The 12223-nt window shown below is 41.1% G+C and overlaps 1 protein-coding gene across 1 annotated transcript; it reads left to right on the forward strand.

The window, feature by feature from the left end:
- The first annotated feature begins 6112 nt into the window (after positions 1-6112).
- Positions 6113-9412, forward strand: chchd10 (coiled-coil-helix-coiled-coil-helix domain containing 10). The gene is made up of 4 exons (XM_064943333.1): positions 6113-6304; positions 6885-7122; positions 8643-8784; positions 9177-9412. The coding sequence occupies exons 1-4, from the start codon at positions 6258-6260 to the stop codon at positions 9194-9196; spliced, it is 447 nt and encodes a 148-aa protein (XP_064799405.1). The 5' UTR covers positions 6113-6257; the 3' UTR covers positions 9197-9412.
- Positions 9413-12223: the final 2811 nt, after the last annotated feature.

Raw genomic sequence — 12223 nt, forward strand, 5'->3', positions numbered from 1 at the left:
TAAGTCATAAAAAAGCTGAGATAATGGAGGCAAGGGTATGATAAAGTAATTATGTTTCAGACAGTCTTCAAAGACATGAATTTCCTGTATTCAACACCCTCTGGTCCTTTTCCCTTATACTGTCTTAATTCAGAGTAGCACCTTTAAACTATTTATCAACCTTGATTCAACCTTTATCCAAGGGAAGCCTATGTGTCATATCAACTTTGGTGCAGCAATACGGGATTCAGTTACAGAAGAGACTGTTTATCTGAAGGGGTTTGGTGGGTCATACGGGCCTCGGAGCCTGTTGCTTGACATGGGGATTAGCCTAGGTTGATGGAATTCTATTATTTTATCTGAAGATTGAGCCTGTAACTTTCTGCCAAAGAAATGTGCAGAAAACACAAACATAAGACTTTGCAAAGAAATAACTTCAGACCTATACATTTTTCCTGTTCTTAAGTCATTATAAATGGAGGTAAACAGGTCAAGAGAAAAGGTGGAGTTTTACAATGAAAACTGTGCTGGAGGACATTGGGCAAAATGCTACCAAAACAGCTACCCAAAGCCGTCATTTCACATAAAGCTTTTTAATCCATCAGGAGCCTGTGAAGAAATAACAAGGCTGTAACTTCCACATCCAACCGGGAGCAAGAACCTCTAGGTTATTGTGTTAATGTGATGCTGCTTATAAAACGTCAACAAAGGACCCATGCATTCTTCCCATTATTTTGTTGGTGTTTCTGTTTTGCAGTAAGTGTGTGTGTGTGTCCACCAGGTATCCACCCATAAGTGTTGTACTTTGCACAGGAGGTTGGTGGCACCTTAATTGGGGAGGATGGACTCATGGTAATGGCTGGAGCGGAATCAGTGGAATGGTATCAAATACATTTTAAAAAACATGGTTTCCATTTACCCTGTTCCAGATATTATTATGAGCCGTCCTCCCCTCAGCAGCCTCCACTGTCGCTTTGAGATGAGTAGGGAGAGGTTTTGCACTACCATTAAGCCAAATCAGGACACCTTTCATTGAGGTGTTGCTTTGAGAGTGAGTTGGTTCTCGCTGCCTTGCACAGAGCCAGTGTCTTTTTTCTTTGTGTCAATGTCAGCCCTTTTTAATGACATGGGGTCTCCATGCTCTCTCAAATTCAAGCCAGACCATAAGAGAGTGGTCCCGCCACAGACGCCGCTCCAACCAGCCCCCGGAGGCTCAGTAAAACAGGGAATGGGCTCCAACATGAAAGTTCGCCCCTGAGGATCTAATCACCCCCCTGGCCCCACTCCCCTTCCCCAGTCAGCCTGTGTGCCGCTGACCACAAGAAAGGACCTGTGGGCTGAGACGAGGGGAGGGGATGTGGGGCCTGGGTACAGATTGGGGGTGCAGCTGTCTCGCTCAGCTGGAGAGGTAGCGGTCCATGGCAAAAAATAGGATTGTGAATTTGGCATGATTATTTTATTACACTGTGATCATGAAAAGATGTTACCCAAGCAAGCAGCCCCAGTGGCACATATAATACAGTACACATACTTTTCTAGGAGGGATGTCACAGTATGGCCTTAAGCACCTTCTGTTGTTTAGTGCTTCAGTGAATACAATGCCTTTCCTGTCCACCAAGGAGGGAGTGAGGAATACAATATGCTTAGTGAAGTCTTTAATGGTCCACTGAAGCTCATCAATCACGTGCTGCAGTAGGCTAACTGTTGTCTTCATCTCCCAATGTTTTGGTATTTCCCCATTTGCCCTTCATGAGGGAATCTTTGAGGTTTACTCATATGGAGAGTCAACACATCAAAAGTCCCTCAGTTATTTATAACCAGAATTGCTCTCTCTCTTTTGTACCAGGTGGTCTCATGGCCAGGAGTTGGTCACCACCGGCTGGTCTAACTGAAAGAGATGGCTTATGGGCCTTTTGACTATTTTATTAGCCTGTAAGCCTTTGTGAGTCATTCTCTGTGGGGAGGCACTGTGGTCATGTGAAGGGAATGGGATTATTCTCTAATGATAACATATCACTTGTGAAACTCAGCACCTGTGATATAGTTGCTGGTTTAAGCAAACTTATCAACATCAGCATTTGATATCGCACACAAGGGGATGTTTTTGGTCACACTCCATATAGCATCACTGGGTCTTGGTTCAACACACTTGTGATCTTGGCGTTTGGTTAAAGCTACAGTCTGGGATTTGCGATGTATACCAAAACAAGTGCGATGTGGGGACTCCAGTTTGTTGTTTTTCTAATCACAGACTGTAGCTTTAATGCTGTAGCCCAGCTGCAAGTCATTGAGATGAGTAAGCACGTCTACCTGATAAGAGATGTAACAGTCTCACATAAATGTTCTGGATCACCAATCCCATCCCAAACCTCAGAAAACTACAAGTGGGTGAATCATACTAATTTCCTCCTCGATTAAACACCCCAAGCAATGCCACACACTGAGAAGAAATTAACTAGTCCAGTTATAGGCTACATAACCACAGAGTAACTTTGGACACTCATTCTAAATAAAGACCTTGTACTGTGTACAGATGTAGGATCTTAATTTGATCACCCTATTGCAGGAGAACATACTTGTAATGCAGGAAATGTAGAATGTGTAGTATATTTGAGGTTTAAAAAGGCCTCTGATGTTTCTAATTTCCACTTTGAAATTTCAGACTTGATTTTCCCTTACGAGAAAAGGTATCAACCCCTACAAATATGTCCCTGCATTATAATCCACATAATAATTCAAATGTTCTGATCCTGATGCATTATTTTCTTGCTGTAGCAAACTGGCACAAATTAAGATCCTATATCTGTACAGTCTGGGATTTGGGATGCGTACCAAAACAAGCGCATGGTGGGGACCCCATTTTGTTGTTTTTCGAATCACAAACTGTAGCTTTAATGCTGTAGCCCAGCTGCAAGTCATTGAGATGAGTAAGCACGTCTACCTGATAAGAGATGTAACAGCCTCAAATAAATTCCCTGAATCACCAATCCCATTAGCCTTGCAAAGCCGACTGATCCCGCGAGCTTACATTAAATGCTGCACGGATATATCTGTGCTGCTAGTTCTAAATGAATGCATAAATAGACAGGCCATGTCTTCAGCCCTTGTTTTCACAGACCGTGTGCTGTGTATTGACTTGGAATTTAAGAAAAGTGCCTGGTTTACTATCAGTATCAATATTACATCTCTAAGAGCCTTGGGGGTATTGTGTAACTGTAGTGGTGCTCCTCATCAAAATCACAAACAGGAAACAAGTGGCAAATGAATAGGGCAAAAGGATAAAGAGGTCAAAGGTTACAGACAAGTGCAATCCCAATGGAATTGGGCCTCTGTAAATACATCAACCACAGCGCAAAGAAAATAAACAGAGACACATACACAGAGACATCAATTACCCACCATCATTATAGATGAGAGGCAAACAAGCTGGTTTGCTCTGTACCAAAAACACATCAAACAATGGTTCTGTCTGCGTTTTTCAGACAGCCCACAGGTTCAATTTGCTTACGATACCCGACTGATGTTTAATTAATGTGTCTCCTATGGCGACGACTCTCTCCAGGCATTCACCACCACCTCAGAGGCTTAAATTGCAAGAATGTATGGAAAAATATTTACAAGCTATCCATGCTTAAGATTAAGCCTTAATGGAACGCTTTGTTTTCATCACTCTTTGTGTTTATACTGAACCATACTTTCTACCTCCTCCAAATACAATATGTGCTTACTGTAGTTATTATTCTGTCTGGCCAAGATTGTAGTACAGTACACTATAAACATCACATTCATTATGGGTTTCTATAAACAAAACAAGTGCTTAATTGAGATGGATGAAACTTTTTTGACTCATCACATATGCTGCTGCTACTGTGTATTATACAATATATCCTGCTGCCTAGTCACTTAACCCCTACCTATATGCACATATCTACCTCAATTACTTCTTACCCTTGCACATCTAATCGGTACTGGTACCCTGTCTACATATCAAATGTATCGTTACTCTTTGTCTATTTATTCCTCGTGTTATTATTTTTCTATTTTTCTTTCTCTCTGCATTGTTTGGAAGGGCCGTAAGTAAGCGTTTCATTGTCCGTCTACACTTTTTGTTTACGAGTCATGTGACAAATACAATTTGATATGCTTCAATAAGGGTTTTACAGAATACACATATTACAAATAAATGATAATTAACAACTTGTAAGTTGTTATTATATTACAGAACCTTGAAATGGCATATTCTTTCGTTGAATCACAGTTTGATAAATTGCTGAGGGTTGACTTATTTTCCTCTAGACTTTCAGCGTCATCAAGTGGCCATCAAAGGCAATAAATACATCAGCGAATGACCGATTGAAGATTTTCCTATTTGACTACAGCAAAGTGAGTACGGTTACATGCGCACAAAATAATGCGATTACTGTGGATAGTCAGATTAATATAATAGCTCGATTAAAACGTGTACATGCTTTGCAAGAATAACGATTCCCCTAATAATCATGTTTACTTGGACACATCTGAAATCAGGCAACCTGATGCCACGCTGATAAATGCAGAAAATCGCCAATCAAAATAGACGTTCTACCACAGCGACCATGTTATTTTTGTGAAGCATATTTTATTCTGATTTCGGACATACAACGTTTATATGTGAAAACTACTTCCAAAACGCATACAACCACTTGTTAGGAAGCTTATTATAGCTCAAATGATCCGAACTCGCGTTAATAAGGATCCGCCCATTTTTTTCAATTTTTGCCGAAAATGGCATACCCAAATTTTAATAGCTCAGGACCCGAAGCAAGGAGATGCATATTCTTGATACCATTTGAAAGGAAACATTTCGAAGTTTGTGGAAATGTGACATGAATGTAGGAGAATATAACACATTAGATCTGGTAAAAGATATTACAAAGAAAAAAGCACACGTTTTTTTTTGTACCAGAAAGGCCATAATGTATTATTCCAGCCCAGGCGCAATTTAGATTCTAGCCACTAGATGGCAGCAGTGCGTGTGCAACGTTTTAGACTGATCCAATGAACCATTGCATTTATGTTATAATTTTTGTATCAAGACTGCCCAAATATGCCTAATTGGTTTATGAATAACTTTTTAAATTCATAACTGTGCACTCTCCTCAAACAATAGCATGGTATTATTTCACTGTAATAGCTACTGCAAATTGGACAGTGCAGCTAGATTAAAAATAATTTAAGCTTTCTGCCAATATCAGATATGTCTATGTCCTAGGAAATCTTCTTGTTACTTACAACCTTATGCTAATCGCATTAGCATATGTTAGCTCAACTGTATCGCGGGGGACCCACTGATCCTGTTAAAGAGGGAGGCTCGCTCGGCTGGTGCTTGCACATGCGCAGATCAAATACACTGCTGGAACGCCAATTAAGGTGTTTATATGTCCTAATAATTACAATGATTGCTCAGAAAACCATGTGTTTAATCGGTGTATGCTTACTTTGATGTTGCTTGTACACCGATTAAAATGAGCAAAGTAAATTGGTTTCATGACTATTGTATAATCTGCCTACTACCACAATCAGTTTAATATCAAATTATTAGTGTGCATGTGGTTCTGATGAAAATGTATGTAGCTAGATACTTTGTTGACCAGTCAGAGTGCAGTATAACTGCAGTATACTGCGTCCAAAAGAACACTGTTTTTGTTACTGCAGTAATTTTGCATTGTACTGCAATTAGAATGCAGTTCAACTGCAGTTATTCAGCAGTTACTGTGTACAAAATACTACAGTCGACTGCAGTGACTGCACTTTTACGGCAGTTTCAAAACTGAATTTTTTTGTAAGGGATTGGCTAGTTCAACAGAGATTTGGGGACACTGGAACGTCACTGAAAGCTTCTCATGCTTGCCTAATCTTATTATGCATTCAGTCAGAGAAACGTCTAGAAAGTTTTCATAATCTGTTTACCTGTTCTCTATAACTGTTATCAGAGTTTTAGAATTAACAATTAACAAAGTACCTATTTTGTTTGTAACGTGATTGTAAAAAAAAATGCATCGTGGTACTGAACTCCAGGAAATCAGTGATCACATTTTAAAGTTATTTTTACTTTTACCTACTCGTATACATGCGCATGCGCTCCAGACAATCCACACAAGGTCACTGGCACGTGTGCATGCTGTCATCAAGACCCAATCACGTTTCAACAGCCTTTGGAAGACGACTCTTTATATAAACGACGACAAGTTTACCTTGGCAGAAACAGCTTGAAGTGGTAAAGAATATCTGCATCAAAAATGGCAAGAGGAAGTCGCAGTGCTAGTCATTCTTCGGCACCAGCTAGGTAATGTGTTTTCAACGATTATGCAACCGATTCAGATTACGGTTTAATTACAAAGTTATATCGTTGTTTGCGTAGCATTTTACTGGTTATCGTAGTATATACCTATTGTAATTGGATGACACAACTGTTTTAGAAATACAGCCTAAAACTACTGCCAAATCACTTTTACACTTCTCCTAATAGCAGAGGTCCTGTCATTTTTCAGTTCTTGACCCCAAGGGCACTGGGTAGGTCAACATTTCCTAGTGAAGTTTGCACAAGCCAAATACCAAGTTATGCCATTCAACTTCAATAAATGTTTCTTATTGTCATTCAGAAGATGTTTTGCCTGTATTCATCCTAGATTATGGTAATCTATTTGGGTTTATATGATTAGAACTCAGAGGCTTACTAATGTATCAGGTGATGTGCAGGGATGCCTGATGCAACAAAATAACAATTGTAATTTGTGCAAGTGATGTCAGAGCCATGATGTTGCATCAGTCTGACCCCCCTCCACCTATAGTTATGTAGCTGTTCGTTTTAGAGGCTATGTTGGCTTCATTGTGGGCTTCATTGTGTGTTTTTTTTATATTTCCAGCTCAGCTCCGACCTATCATCCCCCGTCCCAAAATTCCCCGTCCCCAGTCGCTCCAGCCCCGTCAGCCCTGGCTGTTCCTGCCGCACCCCAAGGACCCGGCCTAATGGCCCAGATGGCCACCACCGCGGCCGGGGTGGCAGTGGGCTCTGCCATGGGCCATGTCATGGGCAGTGCCCTCACCGGTGCCTTCAGTGGTGGCAGCCCTGAGACAGCCAGACCCACCGCCAGCACATACCAGGTGAGCAGGTCAGGGGGCTGTTGAGAAACTGTGAACGGAAATAGGCAGTGTTACAATACTCCTAAATGGCTTTCTATTCTTCAGAAACATTGACAGGGATAGAACTAGATTAGTTTTCCGCGTAGGCTATTGCTTTCACCAAAGCAATGGACTAGAAGGAAGTTTTGGTCTATTCAGGTTGGGACATTGTACTGGTGAGGTCTTTCCAAATTCCTACATTTTTGTCAAACAAATTGAATGTAGGTATGTTGTCTGGAAAGAACAGCCCAAAATAAGATGTACTGTTTCTGTCTGTTCTGACAGTACTAAATTTGGAGTGGCTGTTGGACAGCAGAGGATGTCTCTGAGGCATTACTGACTTTGGCAGCCATGGTGAAGATAAGCTACTGCCCTAAGTGATTTGACCCTTCAGCTTTCAAATTGCATTTTAAAATGTAACATGACGTTGTTGGACATTCAGTATTGTGTGGATGAAGAACCGAAAGAACTCTCTTAAGTGTGCAAAAAACACATGGGGGGGGGGGGGGTCTTTAAAAATGTGACATCGCAGTTTGATATGTTGCAGTTTGATTTCTTGATAGCATTTCTGAAAATAGAACTAGACCTGTCCTAGATAGCTGAAGAAAGGAGTTTGAGCTAAGTCAGCTCATGCTAGCTACATTTACATTTCAGTAATTTAGCAGACGCTCTTATCCAGACGGACTTACAGAAGCAATTGGGGTTAAGTGCCTTGCTCAAGGGCACAGACAGATTCACCTATTCGGTTCTGGGATTCGAAGCAGCACCCTTTCAGTTACTGGCCTAACGCTCTTAGCTTCCCGGCTGCCTGCCACCCAAGAAGAGTCACATTAGACTCCTTGATGTCAGACATTGAGTAGACGAAAACAGTGTCATCTGGCGCTGACAATGTTACAATATCTATGCCTAATAGTTGCAAACAATGAAGGATCTATTGTTTAAAGGAAGCATGGGATGTCTTGAAAAGTGACATGACTCCAAAAAGTGGTTGTTGTATTGATTCTGTTATAGTTTATGAATTTGACTGCGTTAAGTATTAAATCATGTCAACCTGCCCTTGTGGTTTTGGATGCTGACTATCATGTAGGACGAGCCATAGGAAGGATCTAGATACACAAGCAACATTTTTAAGATTGTCAATACTGTCCTATGAAATCTATGCAGAATCAGTTTAAAGGTGAACTATGCAGAAATCATTTTACATGAAAGAATATAGCTTGGAACCAGTCACTCTTCAGTAAACAAGCCCTTTTATAGCTTTAACAGTGTTTAATATTTTAATTATTCAATCAAACAATTGCACTTCATCACTACTATATCAGATATAAAGGGCAGGTGGAAATCTTGCGTAATGTACCTGAGATGGCATGGAGATTTAGATAATGTCTGTCACACTGTAGTCAAATCAGTGCTTGTTAATGGTAATGCAGATGTATACAGTACCTTTGACCGGTACCTTTTGACAGGTGACTTATTAAGTGTGTGTGTCTGTGCCATTACAGGAGGCCCCTCGACCTGCCTCATCCCAGCCGGGCCCATGCATGTTTGAGGTGCGACAGTTCCTGGACTGCGCCACCACTCAGGCTGACCTCAGCTTGTGTGAAGGCTTCAACGAGGCCCTCAAACAGTGCAAGGGCTCACACGGTAAGGCTCTCCTTAATGATTGGTAGCTAGGAATTATGAACACCCAATTGTATCACAGAACACTTGGTTAAACCAATGACTTAGAATAAATAGAACATGCAAGTCTACTCAATTTCTGCTCAAAGGAGTGATCTATAATTCTGTGGTATAACCATAAGATACAGTATTTGTCAGATCTAGAAGATCAGAAGTTAAGACTTGTCTTTGCGTATTTCAACACGACATGGATGTGCTTGTTTTGTTCAGTGTCTTGTATGCGCTTGTTTTATTTCATTTTTAAGTCAACTTAGTATTTATCCTTTTCTGAGCCCTAACTGTTTTGGAATATGATTGATTTGCAGATTGTTATTTTACAAATGAATTGACCTTGTCTTTGGTTGTTTTTCCTTCAGGTGTGACATCACTGGTTTGAGCAAGGATGTTGTGAGTCAAAACAAGACACCGTGTTTGGATAAATACCTACTGTAGACAGATGAGCCACTTGGTCATGAAATAAACTCTATTCAACTAACTCTCCACTATTACAAGAAAGAAATTATGTTTATTGACATGTAAGGAAATGTGTGCTGTTTGATTATTTTGGTAATGTATATGATATTGTGAAATAAAGAGCTGCTGGTTTACTTTCTGCTGGAGGCCTGTTTAATCTTTCACTTACTTAAAGTAAGGATGGTCAGATACCATGGTTATCCATCTCTTAAAATGACCCTGGGAATTAAGTGCTTCAGATGAGGACACTGGGCAGGTACAGTAGGTGATGGTATCCAAGTGGGTGTATAGATGAAATACAATTAACATAATGCATTTTTCTATGTCCAAATGTAATTAATGTGTTCTTTTAAATATTAAATACATTGTGAAAAAGCTTTTATGAAAATTCCAAAGCCAAGGATAATGAACATTTATGCTATTCAATTGCCATAACATTTAAAATAGTCCATTGTCTCTGTCAGGTCCACTTTCTTTCTTTTTTCACCAGGTAGGCCAGTTGAGAACAAGTTCTCGTTTTCAACTGCGACCTGGCCAAGATAAAGCAAAGCAGTGCGGCAAAAACAGCACAGAGTTAGACTTGGGATAAACAAATGTACAGTCAATAACACAATAGAAAAAAACTAAATACAGTGTGTGCAAATGTAGTAAGATTAGGGAGGTACAGCAATAAATAGGCCATAGTGGCGAAATAATTACAATTTAGCATTAACACTGGAGTGATAGATGTGCAGATGATGATGTGCAAGTAGAGATACTGGGGTGCAAAAGAGAAAAAATAACAATATGGGGATGAAGTAGTTGGGTGGGCTATTTACAGATGGGCTGTGTACAGGTGCAATGATCGGTAAGCTGCTCTGACAGCTGATGCTTAAAGTTAGTGAGGGAGATATGTATCCAGCTTCAGTGATTTTTGCAATTCGTTCCAGTCATTGACAGCAGAGAACTGGAAGGAAAGGCGGCCAAAAGAGGAGTTGGCTTTGGGGATGACCAGTGAAATATACCTGCTGGATTGCGTGCTATGGGTGGGTGTTGCTATGCTGACCAGTGAGCTGAGATAAGGCGGGGCTTTACCTAGCAAAGACTTATGACCTGGAGCCAGTGGGTTTGGCGCCGAATATGAAACGAGGGCCAGCCAACAAGAGCATACAGGTCGCAGTGGTGAGTAGTGTATGGGGCTTTGGTGACGAAACGGATAGCACTATGATAGACTACATCCAATTTGCTGAGTAGAGTGTTGGAGGCTATTTTGTAAATGACATTGCCGAAGTCAAGGATCGGTAGGATAGTCAGTTTGGCGAGGGTATGTTTAGTAGCATACGTGAAGGAGGCTTAGGAAGCTGTTTCTAGATTTAATTTTGGATTGGATATGCTTAATGTGAGTCTGGAAGGAGGGTTTACAGTCTAACCAGACACCTAGGTATTTGTAGTTGTCCACACGGCAGGGTTCGAAATGGTCGGTGATCTGTTTGTTAGCTTGGCTTTTGAAGACTTTAGAAAGGCAGGGAAGGATAGATTTAGGTCTGTAACAGTTTGGGTCTAGACTGTCTCCCCCTTTGAAGAGGGGGATGACCGCGGCAGCTTTCCAATCTTTAGGGATCTCAGACGATACAAAATAGAGGTTGAACAGGCTAGTAATAGGGGTTGCAACAATTGCGGTGGGAAATTGTAGAGAGGGTCCCGATTGTCTAGCCCAGCTGATTCGTAGGGGTCCAGATTTTGCAGCTCTTTCAGAACATCAGCTATCTGGATTTGGGTGAAGGAGAAGCGGGGCGCTTGGGCAAGTTGCTGTGGGGGGTGCATAGCTGTTGGCCGGGATAGGGGTAGCCAGGTGGAAAGCATGGCCAGCCGTAGAAAAATGCTTATTGAAATTCTCGATTATCATAGATTTATCTGTGGTGACGGTATTTCCTAGCCTCAGTGCAGTGCGCAGCTGGGAGTTGGTGCTCTTATTCTCCATGGACTTTATAGTGTCCCAGTTGGTCCCACAATTGGTCCCACAGTGGACCAATTACAGACGCATGCAATGAGGCAGTGATCGCTGAGACCCTGGTTGAAGACAGCAGATGTGTATTTAGAGGGCAGGTTGGTTTGGATGATATCTATGAGGGTGCCCGTGTTTACAGATTTAGGATTGTACCTGGTAGGTTCCTTGATCATTTGTGTGAGATTGAGGGCATCTATTTTAGATTGTAGGACGGCCGGGGTGTTAAGCATATCCCAGTTTAGGTCACCTAACAGTACGAACTCTGAAGATAAATGGTGAACAGTGAACAGCAATAGGTGAGTCAGGGGCCGTTTGGTAGTCACTACTACGCTAGGCGAGTGGGGGACACGGCATTCAGAAAGCTAGAGGGCCGGGGCTAGCAGGTGGTTCTTCGTCAACATTGTAACGGAATAGCCTGTTGAGACCGCATCGGGCGATTGCATCGGCAGACCAGTCGTGATGGATCTGCGGGGCTCAGTGTCGACAATAAAGTGTCCAGTTAATGAGTACTTTTGGGTGTCAGGGAAAAGGGTTCTAACCATGTGTATGTGACAAATAACATTTGATTTGAAAATGTATAGAGTAAAAAGTACATTATTTTCTTTAGTAATGTAGTGAAATAAAAGTACAAGTTGTCAAAAATATAAATAGTACAGTAAAGTACAGTTACCCCAAAAAACGACCTAAGTAGTACTTTAAAGTATTTTTACTTAAGTACTTTACACCACTGCAAACACGTAGTAAAAACTACCTGATTACTGCTGATAAGCCTGTGTAGTAAAGCTGTAGTGTTTTGACTACTTATTTACTACCAACATCAAGTAGTAAAAATACTGTACTTACCTGATTACTACTGTAAATACTACTGTTTTCCTAGTGAACACTACAAAACTATACTTGTGTATCTTGAGTAGTGCATAAACTATGCTTTCACAACACAATTCCCACAACGCTCTACTCAGA

This window comes from Oncorhynchus masou, chromosome 28, assembly GCF_036934945.1.
Source record: "Oncorhynchus masou masou isolate Uvic2021 chromosome 28, UVic_Omas_1.1, whole genome shotgun sequence".
Taxonomy (NCBI): Eukaryota; Metazoa; Chordata; class Actinopteri; order Salmoniformes; family Salmonidae; genus Oncorhynchus; species Oncorhynchus masou.

Excerpts from the sequence above, each read along its gene's own strand:
- chchd10 (XM_064943333.1), top strand. The coding sequence starts at position 6,258 with ATGGCAAGAGGAAGTCGCAGTGCTAGTCATTCTTCGGCACCAGCTAG. Across the intron at positions 6,305-6,884 it reads CATTCTTCGGCACCAGCTAG|CTCAGCTCCGACCTATCATC; the intron begins GTAATGTGTTTT and ends TTATATTTCCAG. Across the intron at positions 8,785-9,176 it reads ACAGTGCAAGGGCTCACACG|GTGTGACATCACTGGTTTGA; the intron begins GTAAGGCTCTCC and ends TTTTTCCTTCAG.